General features: G+C 49.0%; 1 protein-coding gene across 2 annotated transcripts in view; it reads left to right on the top strand.

The window, feature by feature from the left end:
* Positions 1-22299, top strand: part of LOC139386563 (E3 ubiquitin-protein ligase RNF19A-like) — a 72965-nt gene that overhangs the window by 7688 nt on the left and 42978 nt on the right. The window contains exon 2 of one of the 2 annotated variants that reach the window (XM_071132226.1): positions 10281-11161. In XM_071132226.1, the coding sequence (XP_070988327.1) occupies positions 10545-11161 (617 nt within the window). In that variant the 5' untranslated portion in view covers positions 10281-10544. Of the gene's footprint in view, positions 1-10280; positions 11162-22299 lie in introns of those variants that run through there. The other variant, XM_071132219.1, reaches the window with a different exon arrangement.

Genomic DNA, 22299 nt, shown 5'->3' with positions numbered 1-22299 from the left:
AACCTAATCTAGGGCTGGGTGATATAGTCTGGGCCAAACAGAACCTAATCTAGGGCTGGGTGATATAGTCTGGGCCAAACAGAACCTAATCTAGGGCTGGGTGATATAGCCTGGGCCAAACAGAACTTAATCTAGGGCTGGGTGATATAGTCTGGGCCAAACAGAATCTAATCTAGGGCTGGGTGATATAGTCTGGGCCAAACAGAACCTAATCTAGGGCTGGGTGATATAGTCTGGGCCAAACAGAACCTAATCTAGGGCTGGGTGATATAGTCTGGGCCAAACAGAACCTAATCTAGGGCTGGGTGGTATAGTCTGGGCCAAACAGAACCTAATCTAGGGCTGGGTGATATAGTCTGGGCCAAACAGAACCTAATCTAGGGCTGGGTGATATGGGTCAAAAATCGGATTTTTATTTTTTATAGTTATGGACACCTACTCATTCCAGGGTTCTAGAACACCTACTCATTCCAGGGTTCTAGAACACCTACTCACTCAAGGGTTTTTCTTTATTTTTACTATTTTCTACATTGTAGAATAATAATGAAGACATCAAAACTATGAAATAACACATGGAATAATGTAGTAACCAAAAAAGTGTGTAACAAATCAATGTATTTTATATTCTTCAAAGTAGCCACATTTTGCCTTGATGGCAGCTTTGCACATTCTTGGCATTCTCTCAACCAGCTTCACCTGGAATGCTTTTCCAACAGTCTTGAAGGAGTTCCCACATATGCTGAGCACTTGTTGGCTGCTTTTCCTTCACTCTGCTGTCCAACTCGTGGTACTTCTGAAGGCTCTCTTCCTCCGGCCTTACAGATCCTCTGGAACAGGTGTCAGCTTCAAGGGATAACCTAAAGGCCTTGGCACGTCAACGTACGCCTGCTCAAATGTGCCTCAGTGTAAAGATGAGGCCTACTGTCTGTGATATGATGAGGCCTACTGTCTGTGATATGATGAGGCCTACTGTCTGTGATATGATGAGGCCTACTGTCTGTGATATGATGAGGCCTACTGTCTGTGACATGAGTTCTCAGTGTGTGGGCATTTGAGCTGCTGGTCTGTATTTTTTTTTTTTGGGGGGGGGGGGGGGTTACTTTTCCCACATTGACTTATCTGTCTTTTACTGAGGGTTATTTTTAACAGCTTGGGTGGGGTTGAGTAGTTCGGGGGTTCCCCCTGGCCTGATCTGCATGACACAATTTATAGGAGCTGTTAGCTGTGTGTTTATCCTGCGTCTCTGGCTGTCCCTGACTTTACGGAAGGCGCGTTTCTTTGCGGAAGGTGCGTTTCTTTGCGGGAGGAGCGTTTCTTTGCGGGAGGAGCGTTTCTTTGCGGGAGGAGCGTTTCTTTGCGGGAGGCGCGTTTCTTTGCGGGAGGAGCGTTTCTTTGCGGAAGGCGCGTTTCTTTGCGGGATCAGTCAAGTTTACCTCTCCCTCCCTCGTTCCTCTCCTCATCCCTCTGTTTCTCCCCCTCTTACATTCTTCCCCAGCGGACCAGGGCCATGGATGCCTGGGTGCTTACCTCATTTCCTCTCCTTTACAGCCGGGGAGGGGAGAGGGAGGGGAGGGGAGAGGACTACTTGGCAGGTGTCCACGTCCTTCAGTAATTCTGATAATACAGTCAGATAGTATATCTGAGTTATACTGTACAGTCTGACAGTCAGATAGTATATCTGAGTTATACTGTACAGTCTGACAGTCAGATAGTATATCTGAGTTATACTGTACAGTCTGACAGTCAGATAGTATATCTGAGTTATACTGTACAGTCTGACAGTCAGATAGTACATCTGAGTTATACTGCACGTAACAAGCTACTTGGCAGTTGATATTACAGTCCGTTCAGAAAGTAATCAGACCCCTCCCCCTTTTCCACATTTTGTTATGTTTTTCTAAAATGGATTAAATAAAATAAAAATAAAAGTCAATTTACACACAATACCCCATGATGACATCACAATACCCCATGATGACATCACAATACCCCATGATTACATCACAATACCCCATGATGACATCACAATACCCCATGATGACATCACAATACCCCATGATGACAAAGCAAAAACAGGTTAAGACATTTTTGCTAACGTATAAAACATAAACCGAAGTACCTTATTTAGATACGTTTTCAGACCCTTTGCTATGAGACTCAATTGAGCTCCGGTGCGTCCTGTTTTCCATTGATCATCCTTGAGATGTTTCTACAACTTGATTGGAGTCCACCTGTGGTAAATTCAATCGATTGGACATGATTTGGAAAGGCACACACCTGTCTATATAAGGTCCCACAGTTGACAGTGCATGTCAGAGTAAAAACCAAGCTATGAGGTCGAAGGAAGTGTCCGTAGAGCTGTGCCTCGACACAATCCTGTCTCGGAGATCTGGGGAAGGGTACCAAAATATTTCTGCAGCATTGAAGGTCCCCAAGAACACAGTGGCCTCTGTGTTTGGAACCACCAAGACTCTTCCTAGAGCTGGTCGCCTGGCCAAACTAAGCAATAGAGGGAGAAGAGCTCCAGAGTTCCACTGTGGAGATGGGAGAACCTTCCAGAAGGACAACCATCTCTGCAGCACTCCACCAATCAGGCCTTTATGTTAGAGAGGCCAGACGGAAGCCACTTTTCAGTAAAAGGCACATGACAGCATGCCTGTTTGGAGTTTGCCAAAAGGACTCTGAGAAAATGAGAAACAAGATTCTCTGGTCTGATGAAACCAAGATTGAACTCTTTGGCCTGAATGCCTCCTACAGTCTGGAGGAAACCTGGTACCATCCCTACGGTGAAGCATCATATATAAAGGGTATTACGGTACAGAGTCAATGTGGAGGCTATATACAGGGTATTACGGTACAGAGTCAATGTGGAGGCTATATACAGGGGGTACCGGTACAGAGTCAATGGGGAGGCTATATACAGGGGGTACCGGTACAGAGTCAATGTGGAGGCTATATACAGGGGGTACCGGTACAGAGTCAATGTGGAGGCTATATACAGGGGGTACCATGGCCTGTCTGTCCCCACTAAAGCCCTAATGCCCAGGCCTGGCTGTCCTGTCTGTCTCCACTAAAACCCAAATGCCATGGCATGTCTGTCCCCAGTAAAACCCAAATGCCATGGCCTGTCTGTCCCCACTAAAACCCTAATGCCATGGCCTGTCTGTCCCCACTAAAACCCTAATGCCATGGCCTGTCTGTCCCCACTAAAACCCTAATGCCCAGGCCTGGCTGTCCCCACTAAAACCCTAATACCCTGGCCTGCCTGTCCTGTCTGTCCCCACTTCCCACTAATACCCTGGCCACGTGCCACTCCTTTCCCCACAGCAGCACAGGAATGTGCAGAAGGGCTGAATTGACCAGAGCATGATAAGAATGTGGCCACTTTGCTCTCTCCAGTTAGGTTACGACTGTGATCTGCTGTTTGTTCTGAGGATTTAGTGTTGCTGAGCCTGGCTGGGGCTGCTGGTCCATAACCCTGGACTATCGTGACAGACACGACATCAATTTACACTGGAATCTCTCCTGTTTGATACGGCTATGTTGGTGCTTTCATTATGACACCGTTGTTGTGTTTCTGGACTGGGCCTGTCAGTCTGGTTTCATTATGTCTCCCCGGCCGTATCGTTGTGGTTCTGGACTGGGCCTGTCAGTCTGGTTTCATTATGACACCGTCGTTGTGGTTCTGGACTGGGCCTGTCAGTCTGGTTTCATTATGTCTCCCTGGCCGTATCGTTGTGGTTCTGGACTGGGTCTGTCAGTCTGGTTTCATTATGTCTCCCCGGCCGTATCGTTGTGGTTCTGGACTGGGCCTGTCAGTCTGGTTTCATTATGTCTCCCTGGCCGTATCGTTGTGGTTCTGGACTGGGCCTGTCAGTCTAGTTTCAGTGTCTAAGCTTGATGGCTCGTTTGGAGCTAGTGGGCCTGTCAGTCTGGTTTCAGTGTCTAAGCTTGGTGACTCGTTTGGAGCTAGTGGGCCCAACTATGTTGTCCATCGATGTATCTGGCTGCTGGAGTGTCCCTGCTCCTCATTTAGAAGGGATTTATCTGAAGGTGGAGGTGGTCTGTGTTCGTCAAAGCCTGGACCTCGTCTCACGCTGCCAGAAACCATAGAAGATGACTAAATGGTCATCTTAGTGCTTCTACACCTGCATTGTTTGCTGTTTGTGGTTTTAGGCTGGGTTTCTGTACAGCACTTTGAGACATCAGCTGATGTACGAAGGGCTATATAAATACATTTGATTTGATTTGCTGAGATGTCATTGAGAGAGACTGGCCTCTGAGCTGAAGGCATGCCATTCTGGCTGTGGGTGGTGGGTTCTCTCACCACCCTACATATGGGCCTGTCTGTGGGTCTAGTTGAAGCCCACTGGGGTGGCTCTAGATGTAGACCCACAGAGTAGTACCACTGACTGCTCCGTCTCTGCCCTGTCTGGTAACTGAGCAAAGGTGCTCTCTAACCTCCGCCAGAGAGGGGGCAACCCTCCCTGTTGTATCTGAGGGTCAGTCAGGAGACAACCCTCCCTGTTGTGTCTGAGGGTCGGTCAGGAGACAACCCTCCCTGTTGTATCTGAGGGTCAGTCGGTCAGAAGACAACCCTCCCTGTTGTATCTGAGGGTCAGTCGGTCAGAAGACAACCCTCCCTGTTGTATCTGAGGGTCGGTCGGTCAGGAGACAACCCTCCTTGTTGTATCTGAGGGTCGGTCAGGAGGCAACCCTCCCTGTTGTGTCTGAGGGTCAGTCAGGAGACAACCCTCCCTGTTGTATCTGAGGGTCAGTCAGGAGACAACCCTCCCTGTGGTATCTGAGGGTCAGTCAGGAGACAACCCTCCCTGTTGTATCTGAGGGTCAGTCAGGAGACAACCCTCCCTGTTGTGTCTGAGGGTCAGTCAGGAGACAACCCTCCCTGTTGTATCTGAGGGTCGGTCAGTCAGGAGACAACCCTCCTTGTTGTATCTGAGGGTCGGTCAGGAGACAACCCTCCTTGTATCTGAGGGTCGGTCAGGAGACAACCCTCCCTGTTGTATCTGAGGGTCAGTCAGTCAGGAGACAACCCTCCCTGTTGTATCTGAGGGTCAGTCGGTCAGGAGACAACCCTCCCTGTTGTATCTGAGGGTCAGTCGGTCAGGAGACAACCCTCCCTGTTGTATCTGAGGGTCAGTCGGTCAGGAGACAACCCTCCCTGTTGTATCTGAGGGTCAGTCGGTCAGGAGACAACCCTCTCTGTTGTATCTGAGGATCAGTCGGTCAGGAGACAACCCTCCCTGTTGTATCTGAGGGTCAGTCGGTCAGAAGACAACCCTCCCTGTTGTATCTGAGGGTCAGTCGGTCAGGAGACAACCCTCCCTGTTGTATCTGAGGGTCAGTCGGTCAGGAGACAACCCTCCCTGTTGTATCTGAGGGTCAGTCGGTCAGGAGACAACCCTCCCTGTTGTATCTGAGGGTCGGTCGGTCAGTAAATATTTAACCAGCGGTAACAGGTTTGGGAAATGTCTCTCTGGGCGTTCTAAATGTCCAGTAATCCACTGTGTGGTTTTGAATGTGAGTCAATGTCTTTGGGCCACTGTCAACAAATTCACTTCCTACTCAGAACGACATGTTCTCTCTGTCAGGACTCCAGTCCCTCACATCATTATTTCACAGGGAAGGCTCTTTTGACTTCTCAAGTGTTTATGGAGCTCTATGGAGAGAAATCAAGGGAGGTGGACGATAGGTCTGGGGGGAGGTCTGGGGGAGGAGGTGGACGGGAGGTCTGGGGGGAGGTGGACGATAGGCCTGGGGGGAGGTCTGGGGGAGGAGGTGGACGGGAGGTGGACGGGAGGTCTGGGGGGGAGGTGGACGATAGGTCTGGGGGGGAGGTCTGGGGGGGGGGAGGTGGATTGGAGGTCTGGGGGGGGAGGTGGACGGGAGGTCTGGGGGGGGAGGTGGACGGGAGGTCTGGGGGGGAGGTGGACGATAGGTCTGGGGGGGGAGGTGGACGATAGGTCTGGGGGGGGAGGTGGACGATAGGTCTGGGGGGGGAGGTGGACGGGAGGTCTGGGGGGGAGGTGGACGGGAGGTCTGGGGGAGGAGGTGGACGGGAGGTCTGGGGGGGAGATGGACGGGAGGTCTGGGGGGGGAGGTGGATGGGATGAGCTCTCCGCTTGGCTGTTGATGCTAGATCTTATCGTCCTGCAGTAGTATGCTAATCATTCTCCCGAGGCGCGCTGGGCTTCATTATTAGTTGCTGTTCCTGCGTCACGCGTCCGTGTTTTGAAGAACATATTTTCCTGTGTTTATTTAAGCGGCAGATTAAGACTGGATTCCAGGAACACACAGCAGCAGAGCCGTCTGGAGAGTAACGGCAGGAAGCAGGAGTTGTTCCTCACCGGTGAGACTTAGTAACTTAGTTGTAGTCACCATCTGGTTACCTAGAAGTACAAACGTAGTTGTGTTTTCGGGTTATTACATGAACTTATATCCGGAAGTTTTCTAAACTACCCACAATGCACTTTTTTTTCATATGGAGGATCTAGTCTGTGCTACAGAGTTCGTATGCTAGCTCGGTAGCTAGCTCACGCTGGCTAACTATTTGCATTCCAGACCAAGTGTTGGCGGTGGTGAGCGACAGTTCTACCATTCACAGGAAGTGTGTGGAAACCAGGAACAGGTAGGCAGCAGGGTCGACCTTGTGGCTGTGTTATCTAGTGGGAACCCCTTTAACACAGCAGGCTCTGGTTCCTCCTTGTGGCTGTGTTATCTAGTGGGAACCCCTTTAACACAGCAGGCTCTGGTTCCTCCTTGTGGCTGTGTTATCTAGTGGGAACCCTTTAACACAGCAGGCTCTGGTTCCTCCTTGTGGCTGTGTTATCTAGTGGGAACCCCTTTAACACAGCAGGCTCTGGTTCCTCCTTGTGGCTGTGTTATCTAGTGGGAACCCTTTAACACAGCAGGCTCTGGTTCCTCCTTGTGGCTGTGTTATCTAGTGGGAACCCCTTTAACACAGCAGGCTCTGGTTCCTCCTTGTGGCTGTGTTATCTAGTGGGAACCCCTTTAACACAGCAGGCTCTGGTTCCTCCTTGTGGCTGTGTTATCTAGTGGGAACCCTTTAACACAGCACGCTCTGGTTCCTCCTTGTGGCTGTGTTATCTAGTGGGAACCCCTTTAACACAGCAGGCTCTGGTTCCTCCTTGTGGCTGTGTTATCTAGTGGGAACCCTTTAACACAGCAGGCTCTGGTTCCTCCTTGTGGCTGTGTTATCTAGTGGGAACCCTTTAACACAGCACGCTCTGGTTCCTCCTTGTGGCTGTGTTATCTAGAGCTGAGAGCAGAATGGGTTGGACCACAGGGCTAGAGCTGAGAGCAGAATGGGTTGGACCACAGAACTAGAGCTTAGAGAGCAGAATGGGTTGGACCACAGAACTAGAGCTGAGAGCAGAATGGGTTGGACCACAGAACTAGAGCTGAGAGCAGAATGGGTTGGACCACAGAACTAGAGCTGAGAGAGCAGAATGGGTTGGACCACAGAACTAGAGCTGAGAGAGCAGAATGGGTTGGACCACAGGACTAGATCTGAGAGAGAAGACTGGGTTGGACCACAGGACTAGAGCTGAGAGCAGACTGGGTTGGACTAGAGTTGAGAGCAGACTGGGTTGGACCACAGGACTACAGTTGAGAGCAGACTGGGTTGGACCACAGGACTAGAGCTGAGAGCAGACTGGGTTGGACCACAGGACTAGAGCTGAGAGCAGAATGGGTTGGACCACAGGACTAGAGCTGAGAGCAGAATGGGTTGGACCACAGGACTAGAGCTGAGAGCAGAATGGGTTGGACCACAGGACTAGAACTGAGAGCAGACTGGGTTGGACCACAGGGCTAGAGCTGAGAGCAGAGAGCAGAATGGGTTGGACCACAGAACTAGAGCTGAGGGAGAAGACTGGGTTGGACTAGAGCTGAGGGAGAAGACTGGAGCAGTATGGGTTGGACCTCTCTCTCCCTCAACTCTCTCAGGCACCTTTTCTCAGGCCCGTGCCCAGCTGGTTCTAGTTTATCGTCTTAATAAAGCTGTGTGAGGAGTTTGAATAAACTCCTCTCTGCTGACTTCCGTTCTTGTCCAGATGAGCTGAGTGTTTGATTCTGCGAGGCTTCTGAAACCCTGTCTGGAGACGGGCTAGCTAGTTGACCTGTCCCAAACCCCCATCAGAATAACACAGTACAACTCTACATCTGCTCCTGCTGAAGAACACGTACCAACCAGTACAGCTGTCAGGATATTCTGACTGAAATGCAATATCCTCTATTCTCCCTCCTTTTGGCAAGCGCTGTCCTTCTCACTCCTCGTTTTAAGAGAATCCTCTTGTGCTATTTCGCCGTAGTAGTTAGGCTTCCGAGCAGCCCCTAAAGGAGGAAGTGCACCATGGTCTTTTTGAAGTGGGTTAGGAAGTAATATCCTGGAGGAAGAGCTGAGGGCTGCTCTTGTCAGAAGGCTGTTCTGTAGAGGACTGTATGGTAATTCCACAGTAAAGGACTGTAGGGTAATTCCACAGTAAAGGACTGTAGGGTAATTCCACAGTAAAGGACTGTAGGGTGATTCCACAGTAAAGGACTGTAGCGTAATTCCACAGTAAAGGACTGTAGGGTGATTCCACAGTAAAAGACTGTAGGGTGATTCCACAGTAAAAGACTGTAGGGTGATTCCACAGTAAAAGACTGTAGGGTGATTCCACAGTAAAGGACTGTAGGGTGATTCCACAGTAAAGGACTGTAGGATGATTCCACAGTAAAGGACTGTAGGGTGATTCCACAGTCTCCCTCTGAATGGTACACATACACAATCCAAATGTATCAAGGCTTATAAATCCTTCTTTAACCGGTCTCTTCCCCTTCATCTACACTGATTTTAACCGGTCTCTTCCTCTTCATATACACTGATTTTAACCGGTCTCTTCCTCTTCATCTACACTGATTTTGAAGTGGATTTAACAAGAGACGTCTAACGGATCACAGCCTTCACCTGGTCAGTCTGTCATGGAAAGAGATGTTGTCTGTCTTTAAAGGAATGTGGGTTTTTGGTAACGGGATTTCAAGGCACAGTGTAGAAGGCAGAGACATTTCTCCAACTAAATAGAAGTGATGATATTAGTTAACAGGTCTTTTAAAACGATGGCCTACCTTCAAACTCAGTGCCTCTGCTTGACATCATGGGAAAATCAAAAGAAATCAGCCAAGACTTCAGAAACACAATTGTAGACCCCCACAAGTCTGGTTCATCCTTGGGAGCAATTTCCAAACGCCTGAAGGTACCACGTTCATCTGTACAAACAATAGTACAGAAGTATAAACACCATGGAACCACGCAGCCGTCATACCACTCAGGAAGGAGACGCGTTCTGTCTCCTAGAGATGAACGTACGTTGGTGCGAAAAGTGCAAATCAATCCCAGAACAACAGCAAAGGTCCTTGTGAAGATGCTGGAGGAAACCGGTGCAAAAGTATCGATATCCACAGTAAAACTAATACTATATCGACATAATCTGAAAGGCCGCTCAGCAAGGATGAATCCACTGCTCCAAAACCTCCATAAAAAAAGCCAGACTACGGTTTGCAACTGCACAAGCGGGGACAAACTGCACATGGGGACAAAGATCGTACTTTTTGGAGAAATGTCCTCTGGTCTGATGAAACAAAAATTACCATCGTTACAGTGCCTTGCGAAAGTATTCGGCCCCCTTGAACTTTGCGACCTTTTGCCACATTTCAGGCTTCAAACATAAAGATATAAAACTGTATTTTTTTTGTGAAGAATCAACGACAAGTGGGACACAATCATGAAGTGGAACGACATTTATTGGATATTTCAAACTTTTTTAACAAATCAAAAACTGAAAAATTGGGCGTGCAAAATTATTTGTTTTGGGAATTGTTTTACTAGGATTAAATGTCAGGAATTGTGGAGAGTTTCAATGTATTTGGTTAAGGTGTATGTAGTGTGTGGATATTACACTGGAGCTTAGAGAGACGGTAGTGTGGGGTATTACGGTAGTGTGGGGGAGTACGGTAGTGTGGGGGAGGTACACTAGACGGTAGTGTGGGGGAGTACACTAGACGGTAGTGTGGGGGGTACACTAGACGGTAGTGTGGGGGGGTACACTAGACGGTAGTGTGGGGGGGTACACTAGACGGTAGTGTGGGGGGGGGGTACACTAGACGGTAGTGTGGGGGGGGGGTACACTAGACGGTAGTGTGGGGTGGAGATGGTGTTTGAATACTTGTTAATAACAGCTTGTTCCTTCTCTCCTCAGACGGACAGAACAAGGATCCTCGGAGACTCAGGAAAGGACTGACGAGAACCACCATGGCTTAAACCCTGTGTTCCCCACTAGACCCCTGACCCCCCCCCCCCCCCCCCCCCCCCCCCCCCAGTCTCTCCCCGGCCTCTTAAACCCTGTGTTCCACTAGACCCCTGACCCCCCCCCCCCCCCTCCAGTCTCTCCCGGCCTCCCTAACCCTGTCCATGTGAGGGGTTGGGCAGCGCCCCCCTGTCCCCCCCGAATCCCTCTGGAGCCATGATGAACCTCCAGAAGCACCAAACCATGGGCTCTGACCGGGACCTTCAGTCCTCCTCCTCAGTCAGCCTGCCCTCCGTCAAGAAGGCCCCCAAGAAGAGACGTCTGTCCATGGGGAACCTGTTCAGACGGCGCCGAGACCCCAAGAGGAAGTCCATGGAGCTCCATGGAGAAGGAGGGGTGGATGGTATCGCCAGCATAGACAGCATCCACTCAGACCTCACGCTGAATGATAAGAACTCTGCCTTCTCAGTGGCCGGAGCTGCCTGCACCTCCTCCCTCGGGGCGTCCTCCTCCTCCTCCTCCTCTTCCTCCCGGGGTCGAGAGCTGCTGGAGTGCCCTCTGTGCCTTCTACGTCACTCTAGGGACAGTTTCCCGGACATCATGACCTGCCACCACCGCTCCTGTGCGGATTGCCTGCGCCAGTACTTGCGAATAGAGATCAGTGAGTCGCGCGTCAACATCAGCTGTCCAGAGTGCTCTGAGCGGTTCAACCCCCACGACATACGCATCATCCTGGGAGACCAGCCCCTCATGGAGAAGTACGAGGAGTTCATGTTGAGACGATGGCTGGTGACCGACCCTGACTGTCGATGGTGCCCCGCCCCAGACTGTGGGTAAGAACCTCAGCTCAGACACACAGGGCAGACTGTGAACCTCAGCTCAGACACACAGGGCAGACTGTGAACCTCAGCTCAGATACACAGGGCAGACTGTGGGTAAGAACCTCAGCTCAGACACACAGGGCAGACTGTGAACCTCAGCTCAGACACACACAGGGCAGACTGTGAACCTCAGCTCAGACACACAGGGCAGACTGTGAACCTCAGCTCAGACACACAGGGCAGACTGTGAACCTCAGCTCAGACACACAGGGCAGACTGTGGGTAAGAACCTCAGCTCAGACACACAGGGCAGACTGTACACCTCAGCTCAGACACACACAGGGCAGACTGTGGGTAAGAACCTCAGCTCAGACACACAGGGCAGACTGTGAACCTCAGCTCAGACACACAGGGCAGACTGTGGGTAAGAACCTCAGCTCAGACACACAGGGCAGACTGTGGGTAAGAACCTCAGCTCAGACACACAGGGCAGACTGTGAACCTCAGCTCAGACACACAGGGCAGACTGTGAACCTCAGCTCAGACACACAGGGCAGACTGTGGGTAAGAACCTCAGCTCAGACACACAGGGCAGACTGTGGGTAAGAACCTCAGCTCAGACACACAGGGCAGACTGTGGGTAAGAACCTCAGCTCAGACACACAGGGCAGACTGTGGGTAAGAACCTCAGCTCAGACACACAGGGCAGACTGTGGGTAAGAACCTCAGCTCAGACACACAGGGCAGACTGTGGGTAAGAACCTCAGCTCAGACACACAGGGCAGACTGTGGGTAAGAACCTCAGCTCAGACACACAGGGCAGACTGTGGGTAAGAACCTCAGCTCAGACACACAGGGCAGACTGTAAACCTCAGCTCAGACACACAGGGCAGACTGTGAACCTCAGCTCAGACACACACAGGGCAGACTGTGAACCTCAGCTCAGACACACACAGGGCAGACTGTGAACCTCAGCTCAGACACACACAGGGCAGACTGTGAACCTCAGCTCAGACACACACAGGGCAGACTGTGAACCTCAGCTCAGACACACACAGGGCAGACTGTGAACCTCAGCTCAGACACACACAGGGCAGACTGTGAACCTCAGCTCAGACACACACAGGGCAGACTGTGAACCTCAGCTCAGACACACACAGGGCAGACTGTGAACCTCAGCTCAGACACACACAGGGCAGACTGTGAACCTCAGCTCAGACACACACAGGGCAGACTGTGAACCTCAGCTCAGACACACAGGGCAGACTGTGGGTAAGAACCTCAGCTCAGACACACAGGGCAGACTGTGAACCTCAGCTCAGACACACAGGGCAGACTGTGGGTAAGAACCTCAGCTCAGACACACAGGGCAGACTGTACACCTCAGCTCAGACACACACAGGGCAGACTGTGAACCTCAGCTCAGACACACACAGGGCAGACTGTGAACCTCAGCTCAGACACACACAGGGCAGACTGTGAACCTCAGCTCAGACACACACAGGGCAGACTGTGAACCTCAGCTCAGACACACACAGGGCAGACTGTGAACCTCAGCTCAGACACACACAGGGCAGACTGTGAACCTCAGCTCAGACACACACAGGGCAGACTGTGAACCTCAGCTCACACACACACAGGGCAGACTGTGAACCTCAGCTCAGACACACACAGGGCAGACTGTGAACCTCAGCTCAGACACACACAGGGCAGACTGTGAACCTCAGCTCAGACACACACAGGGCAGACTGTGAACCTCAGCTCAGACACACACAGGGCAGACTGAACCTCAGCTCAGACACACACAGGGCAGACTGTGAACCTCAGCTCAGACACACACAGGGCAGACTGTGAACCTCAGCTCAGACACACACAGGGCAGACTGTGAACCTCAGCTCAGACACACACAGGGCAGACTGTGAACCTCAGCTCAGACACACACAGGGCAGACTGTGAACCTCAGCTCAGACACACACAGGGCAGACTGTGAACCTCAGCTCAGACACACACAGGGCAGACTGTGAACCTCAGCTCAGACACACACAGGGCAGACTGTAAACCTCAGCTCAGACACACACAGGGCAGACTGTAAACCTCAGCTCAGACACACACAGGGCAGACTGCGGGTAAGAACCTCAGCTCAGACACACACAGGGCAGAATGCGGGTAAATACCTCAGCTCAGACACACACAGGGCAGAATGCGGGTAAGTACCTCAGCTCAGACACACACAGGACAGACTCCGGGTAGGAACCTCAGCTCAGACACACACAGGGCAGACTGCGGGTAGGAACCTCAGCTCAGACACACAGGGCAGACTGTACACCTCAGCTCAGACACACACAGGGCAGACCGTGAACCTCAGCTCAGACACACACAGGGCAGACTGTGAACCTCAGCTCAGACACACACAGGGCAGACTGTGAACCTCAGCTCAGACACACACAGGGCAGACTGTGAACCTCAGCTCAGACACACACAGGGCAGACTGTGAACCTCAGCTCAGACACACACAGGGCAGACTGTGAACCTCAGCTCAGACACACACAGGGCAGACTGTGAACCTCAGCTCACACACACACAGGGCAGACTGTGAACCTCAGCTCAGACACACACAGGGCAGACTGTGAACCTCAGCTCAGACACACACAGGGCAGACTGTGAACCTCAGCTCAGACACACACAGGGCAGACTGTGAACCTCAGCTCAGACACACACAGGGCAGACTGTGAACCTCAGCTCAGACACACACAGGGCAGACTGTGAACCTCAGCTCAGACACACACAGGGCAGACTGTGAACCTCAGCTCAGACACACACAGGGCAGACTGTGAACCTCAGCTCAGACACACACAGGGCAGACTGTGAACCTCAGCTCAGACACACACAGGGCAGACTGTGAACCTCAGCTCAGACACACACAGGGCAGACTGTAAACCTCAGCTCAGACACACACAGGGCAGACTGTAAACCTCAGCTCAGACACACACAGGGCAGACTGTAAACCTCAGCTCAGACACACACAGGGCAGACTGTAAACCTCAGCTCAGACACACACAGGGCAGAATGTGAACCTCAGCTCAGACACACACAGGGCAGACTGTAAACCTCAGCTCAGACACACACAGGGCAGACTGTAAACCTCAGCTCAGACACACACAGGGCAGACTGTAAACCTCAGCTCAGACACACACAGGGCAGAATGCGGGTAAATACCTCAGCTCAGACACACACAGGGCAGAATGCGGGTAAGTACCTCAGCTCAGACACACACAGGGCAGACTGCGGGTAGGAACCTCAGCTCAGACACACACAGGGCAGACTGCGGGTCAGAACCTCAGCTCAGACACACACAGGGCAGACTGTGGGTCAGAACCTCAGCTCAGACACACTGGGCTGGTCCACAGACATTTCTGGATCAGATGAGATCATGTTGCCAATATTAGCACAGTTGGCAATGGACTTGAAATCATTTTGTGGTCTAAGCCCCAGTAGTAGAGACGAGTATAAATTCAGCCTTCTGTTGTCCCTGAAACCAGGGATGTTCTCATCTCAGTGTCCAAAATGAAATGAACACTTTCGGCCATTAGACAGACCTACTAAAGATCTAGCTGCTGCGGGTGTTTCAGTAGGGCCCTGAGCTCTGTTTGTCCCTGTGGGGGTCCCAGTGTTTCAGTAGGGCCCTGAGCTCTGTTTGTCCCTGTGGGGGTCCCAGTGTTTCAGTAGGGCCCTGAGCTCTGTTTGTCCCTGTGTTTCAGTAGGGCCCTGAGCTCTGTTTGTCCCTGTGGGGGGTCCCAGTGTTTCAGTAGGGCCCTGAGCTCTGTTTGTCCCTGTGGGGGTCCCAGTGTTTCAGTAGGGCCCTGAGCTCTGTTTGTCCCTGTGGGGGTCCCAGTGTTTCAGTAGGGCCCTGAGCTCTGTTTGTCCCTGTGGGGGTCCCAGTGTTTCAGTAGGGCCCTGAGCTCTGTTTGTCCCTGTGGGGGGTCCCAGTGTTTCAGTAGGGCCCTGAGCTCTGTTTGTCCCTGTGGGGGTCCCAGTGTTTCAGTAGGGCCCTGAGCTCTGTTTGTCCCTGTGGGGGGTCCCAGTGTTTCAGTAGGGCCCTGAGCTCTGTTTGTCCCTGTGGGGGGTCCCAGTGTTTCAGTAGGGCCCTGAGCTCTGTTTGTCCCTGTGGGGGTCCCAGTGTTTCAGTAGGGCCCTGAGCTCTGTTTGTCCCTGTGGGGGGTCCCAGTGTTTCAGTAGGGCCTGAGCTCTGTTTGTCCCTGTGGGGGGTCCCAGTGTTTCAGTAGGGCCTGAGCTCTGTTTGTCCCTGTGGGGGGTCCCAGTGTTTCAGTAGGGCCCTGAGCTCTGTTTGTCCCTGTGGGGGGTCCCAGTGTTTCAGTAGGGCCCTGAGCTCTGTTTGTCCCTGTGGGGGGTCCCAGTGTTTCAGTAGGGCCCTGAGCTCTGTTTGTCCCTGTGGGGGTCCCAGTGTTTCAGTAGGGCCCTGAGCTCTGTTTGTCCCTGTGGGGGGTCCCAGTGTTTCAGTAGGGCCTGAGCTCTGTTTGTCCCTGTGGGGGGTCCCAGTGTTTCAGTAGGGCCTGAGCTCTGTTTGTCCCTGTGGGGGGTCCCGGTTTCAGTAGGGCCGGTGTTTCAGTAGGGCCCTGAGCTCTGTTTGTCCCTGTGGGGGGTCCCAGTGTTTCAGTAGGGCCCTGAGCTCTGTTTGTCCCTGTGGGGGTCCCAGTGTTTCAGTAGGGCCCTGAGCTCTGTTTGTCCCTGTGGGGGTCCCAGTGTTTCAGTAGGGCCCTGAGCTCTGTTTGTCCCTGGGTTTCAGTAGGCCCTGAGCTCTGTTTGTCCCTGTGGGGGTCCCAGTGTTTCAGTAGGGCCCTGAGCTCTCTGGAGAGGAGAGTGTGTCGGCCTGTAACCTTCAGCTGTGTGTCTGGTCCTCTACCTGCCTGCTGCCTGGCCTGCCTCAGTGGAACAATAGAGTAGGGCTGGCCTGCCTCAGTGGAACAATAGAGCAGGGTAGGGCTGGCCTTCCTCAGTGGAACTGTAGAGTAGGGCTGGCCTGCCTCAGTGGAACAATAGAGTAGGGTAGGGCTGGCCTGCCTCAGTGGAACAATAGAGTAGGGTAGGCCTGGCCTGCCTCAGTGGAACAATAGAGTAGGGTAGGCCTGGCCTGCCTCAGTGGAACAATAGAGTAGGCCTGGCCTGCCTCAGTGGAACAATAGAGTAGGGTAGGCCTGGCCTGCCTCAGTGGAACAATAGAGCAGGGTAGGGCTGGCCTGCCTCAGTGGAACAATAGAGCAGGGTAGGGCTGGCCAGGCATGCGGCCCTGCAGTGTGCTGACGGCTGTGTTTAGCTTTAAACCCATTGTGTCTATAACCTACTAAACATAGCCAATATGCAGGGATAATGTATTGAGTCTATAGCCTACTGAGCATAGCCAATATGCAGTGATAATGTATTGGGTCTATAGCCTACTGATCATAGCCAATATGCAGTGATAATGTATTGGGTCTATAGCCTACTGAGCATAGCCAATATGCAGGGATAATGTATTGGGCCTACTGAGCATAGCCAATATGCAGGGATAATGTATTGGGCCTATAGCCTACTGAGTATAGCCAATATGCAGTGGTAATGTATTGGGCCTATAGCCTACTGAGCATAGCCAATATGCAGTGATAATGTATTGGGAGTGCTGAGCATAACCAATATGCAGGGATAATGTATTGGGTCTATAGCCTACTGAGCATAGCCAATATGCAGGGATAATGTATTGGGCCTGCTGAGCATAGCCAATGTGCAGGGATAATGTATTGGGCCTATAGCCTACTGAGCATAGCCAATATGCAGTGATAATGTATTGGGAGTGCTGAGCATAACCAAAATGCAGGGATAATGTATTGGGCCTATAGCCTACCGAGCATAGCCAATATGCAGGGATAATCGAGACAAAGATGAACGGACTGAAGCACAGAGAGATCATTGATGAAAACCTGCTCCAGAGCGCTCCGTTACCTCCGACATGGATGAAGGTTCACCTTCCAACAAGGAAAACGACCCTGAGCAGATGGCGGTCGGTGCAGATACATTTTCTTGGTAGCTGAAGAAATGATTGGATTTCCTGACCCAAATATGACCATTTGATCATTTCTAAGGTTATAAAACCCCGTATGAATACGGGTTAGTTTGTTTTACTATAGTAATATATTACTTTCTGCAAGTTATTCACCTCTAAAAAAACAATTCAGTTCCAGCGACAACACTAGATCCGCTAGCTAGCATAAAAACTAGCTTGTCTAATGTTACATAGAAACTTCCAGAACCAAAAGAAATGGAGAAATCATCAGATGGACAATTAATAGCAAAAGTTGGTTTTGGGTACTCTTCTTCAGAATGTAACTGGGGAGGAGGGGGGGAATACTGCTATGGGGGATGGAGATTTAATGAGTACGTGACATCAATGGTCACAACTTGCACCCCTCCAGTCCCCAGCTCAGGCCGTTTACCTTACGGTCCCAGTACTCTGGTCAAGCCCCAAGGGGAAAAGATGAGGCCAAGAGGGTATGTCACTTCTTGAGATGCAAAACAATATTGTGATGCTTTTTGACAGCAACGATAGATGAAAGGGAACATGACTTGGAGGGATATGGTTAGGGAGAATACGATGAAAATTTAGGCCATGAAAAAAAAAAATATCTGACTATCTTTGGAGAAGTGAAACTCCTCAAAAGTGGAAGTTATCTGGCAGGAAAATGAGAAGAGGACGAAACTCGAGCAAAAGGTGAACGAGGAGGAGAGATCCCAGCGCAGGTGGAACCTGAGGCTCCATTCCAGAGCAGGCTGGTGAGGACATCAAATGCAGCGTTGTTGACATCTGTGGAGCTGTCATTCCAGAGTTGTTGACATCTGTGGAGCTGTCATTCCAGAGTTGTTGACATCTGTGGAGCTGTCATTCCAGAGTTGTTGACATCTGTGGAGCTGTCATTCCAGAGTTGTTGACATCTGTGGAGCTGTCATTCCAGAGTTGTTGACATCTGTGGAGCTGTCATTCCAGAGTTGTTGACATCTGTGGAGCTGTCATTCCAGAGTTGTTGACATCTGTGGAGCTGTCATTCCAGAGTTGTTGACATCTGTGGAGCTGTCATTCCAGAGTTGTTGACATTCTGTGGAGCTGTCATTCCAGAGTTGTTGACATCTGTGGAGCTGTCATTCCAGAGTTGTTGACATTCTGTGGAGCTGTCATTCCAGAGTTGTTGACATCTGTGGAGCTGTCATTCCAGAGTTGTTGACATTCCAGAGTTGTTGACATTCCAGAGTTGTTGACATTACAGAGTTGTTGACATCTGTGGAGCTGTCATTCCAGAATCAAAATCCAAACTCCAGGAAAATGTAGACATCGTTCATCGTTTGGGATCAAGACGAGACCAAGGGAAAACCATCATCCGGTTCACCAACAGATCTACACGTGATCTTCTCTGGAGGCCAGCGAAGAACAGATCTACACGTGATTTTCTCTGGAGGCGAGCGAAGAACAGATCTACACGTGATCTTCTCTGGAGGCGAGCGAAGAACAGATCTACACGTGATCTTCTCTGGAGGCGAGCGAAGAATTGTGAGTTTCTCATCAAGCAAACATTGAGGTTCACGGAGGATCTGACCTCAGCGGATAAAGAGAGAAACTGTGGCTGCTGGTGGCTGCAGCCTGAACGGCAGGAAAAGGGGCATTTTTTATCGGTGCAAGAACTGTCATCGATGGGAAATGCGGACAAATCAGAACATTTGAGAGAGAGCCGAACTCGGACAGAACTGGAAAGCCAAAAAACTGCAGTTGAAAAGCAGCCTTTTATTATAAAAAATGTAGACCAACGCTTGAATGAGAAAAGGCTGACCTGAGAACTGGCTAAACTAAACACTAACTATGGGTGACTAACTAACTGCTTATTGTAAGGTCTACACAATGCCTCCCCCTTGTGGGAGTAAGAATTATTTTTTGTGAACTTTTTATTTAACTTGGAAAGTCAGTTTAAGAACAAATTCTTATTTACAAAGACGGCTTCCCCCGGACGACGCTGGACCAGTTGTACGCCGCCCTGTGGGACGCCCAACCGCGGCCGGATGCTATGCAGCCCGGAGGAATGCTTCAGTAACTTTATGACCAGTATTTGTTGGTTTTATTTTGTTGGAGGTTGTTAATAAGTGGGTGAAATCCTTTAGAGTTACACATCCTTAGGAAAAGCTGATATTAGCATAACAAGGTTGTTGGTTGAAGTTTGTCTTAATCTCTTTGTTCAATTAATGTCAGGCTATTTTCCTGTATTGCAAACGATTTAATGCAGACTTTTACTTTCTACAAGAGACTCATGCTTGTTCTTCCGATCTAGCTTTTTGGAAAAATCAATGGGGTAACGATATCTGGTTATCATATGGCAACAACCACTCTGCAGGTGTAGCAGTTTTAAGAGGTGTATTTAAAGGGAAGGTCATCAGTAGTAAGACTCCCCACTCTGCAGGTGTAGGAGTTTTAAGAGGTGCATTTAAAGGGGATTAAAGGGGAGGTCATCAGTAGTAAGACTCCCCACTCTGCAGGTATAGCAGTTTTAAAAGGTGCATTTAAAGGGAAGGTCATCAGTAGTTAGAATCACCACTCTGGATGTTGGTTAATTTTAACAGTGAAATGTTTTTATTAGGGAATATTTATGCATCCAACAACAAACAAAACAGCAGAATTTTATTTCAAGAAGAGATGAATAGAGTTAAAGGTGTATTTCATCAAAAATGATCTCAGGTGGAGATTTTAATTCTGTTTCTAATGTGCTGATTGACAGATATCCACCGCCTCCTAACAGATCCAGCATAGTTAATCCTGAGTTTTTATCATCTATTTCTTGGGATTAATCAATATTTGGAGATCTACATATCCTGATAAAAAGGACTTCACTTGGTGTAACAAGGACATGTCCAGACTGCCAGGAGTTGACTTCTAATTCATTAGATAACACTGTAGTCAAGGTATCCATTGAACCATCCAATTCTTACCGATCATAAAGTTATATTCTTGTCTTTAAATATGAATGGATCTGAAGTTCATAAACAGAGTTATTGGAAACTCAATAGTAGACTGTTGGAAGATGATCATTTCAAGATGGATGCCAAACATATTATACAAGACAATTGGAGGGAAGCCCAACTATTTAAGTCTTATGGAAAATATGGTGAATGAATGAAGTGTGAGATGAGACAAACACAGCCACGAAGAGAGGTAAAGAAATGGCTGAACTTTAAAAGATTGAGGGAAGATGAACTTGTTAAGGAAAAACGTTCTCTAATCTCTATGGAGGACCTTGATGAAGAAGGAAAGGCTCAGTTATTCTCTTTACAACTAGAAATGGACCCAATGTATGAAGAGAGAGCAGAAGGAGATGGTTGGAGGAAGGTGGGGGAAAAAACACAACCGTTACAATTTTAGAGAAGTTCAGAATTTCCATCTATTCATTAATATAGATGACAAAGAAAATGAAAACACCAAAGATATTTCAAAACTTGTTTCAGAATTCTATGGTAACCTTTATCCCAGTAATGCCTGTCCTACTAGTGACATATCTGCCTGTCCTGACTCTGTCAAAGACTATGCAAAATTCATAGACTTCCAAAAGTCTAGTGATTTTAAGTGAAAAGAGAACAAATCTCCGGGGAATGATGGCATTATCAGTGAATTCTATAAATATTTTCAGAAGGATATTGTTGAATTTAATGTTTTTAAAGAGGCAGTTGATTTATGGGTCCTGCCTGTTTCAATGACAACAAGGCCTCATTTCTGTAATACCCAAACCAAACAAAGATCCTGTGATGTCAGACAATTGGAGACCAAATCACATTAATGAACAATGATGGAAAGCTGCTTGTATCCGTCTTTGCAGAAAGACTTTAAAAAAAAGGTCTTGACCAAATCATTGATGAAACCCAGTCTGGTTTTATGAAGGGCAGACACATATGTCATAATATTAGACTAGTATTGGACTTGATAGACGACAATGAGAACATTGTGGAAGATGGCTTTGTTTTATTTGTGGACTTTTAAAAGACTTTTGATACAGTTAAACATTTTATTTTTTAGACTCTTTCGAGTTTTGTTTTGGTCAATATAATTAAGACACTTTACAATTATAGTAACAGCTCTGTTTAAATTATCCCACGGAACTTCAGAGATTCAACACTGGATGCGGAATTAAACAAAGGTGTCCAATTTCTCCTTATTTTTATTGGTCACAAGTTACGGCACTTCCTATCAATAAGGATAGTTTTAGGGGTGTTATGACACTTCATATCAATAAGGATAGTTTTAGGGGTGTTATGACACTTCATATCACTGAGGACAGTTTTAGGGATGTTATGACACTTTATATCAATGAGGATAGTTTTAGGGGTGTTATGACACTTCATATCAATGACGATAGTTTTAGGGGTGTTATGACACTTCATATCAATAAGGACAGTTCTAGGGATGTTATGACACTTCATATCAATAAGGACAGTTCTAGGGATGTTATGACACTTCATATCAATAAGGACAGTTTTAGGGGTGTTATGACACTTCATATCAATAAGGACAGTTTTAGGGGTGTTATGACACTTCATATCAATAAGGATAGTTTTAGGGGTGTTATGACACTTCATATCAATGAGGGCAGTTTTAGGGGAGTTATGACACTTCATATCAATAAGGATAGTTTTAGGGGTGTTATGCCACTTCATATCAATAAGGATAGTTTTAGGGGTGTTATGACACTTCATATCAATGAGGGCAGTTTTAGGGGAGTTATGACACTTCATATCAATAAGGATAGTTTTAGGGGTGTTATGACACTTCATATCAATAAGGACTGTTTTAGGAGTGTTATGACACCTCATATCAATGAGGACTGTTTTAGGGGTGTTATGACACTTCATATCAATAAGGATAGTTTTAGGGGTATTCAGATACCAGATAAAGAGAGAACATGTTCATAATTGGCTGACGCCATTTTTTTGTTGAAAGATCATAATGAAGTCAGGAAAGCTATTGAGTGTATTAATGTCTTCTCACATGTATCGGGTTTCTCTCTGAATATTAGGACATGTGAATGATTTGTGTTGATGAGATGGCGCCCCACGGCTCAGGCTGGTTGGTGTCT

The sequence above is a fragment of the Oncorhynchus clarkii genome, chromosome 3, assembly GCF_045791955.1.
Source record: "Oncorhynchus clarkii lewisi isolate Uvic-CL-2024 chromosome 3, UVic_Ocla_1.0, whole genome shotgun sequence".
NCBI classification, from domain to species: domain Eukaryota; kingdom Metazoa; phylum Chordata; class Actinopteri; order Salmoniformes; family Salmonidae; genus Oncorhynchus; species Oncorhynchus clarkii.
The sequence above is the reverse complement of the archived record's forward strand: the minus strand, read 5'-3'. Positions and strand labels throughout refer to the sequence as shown.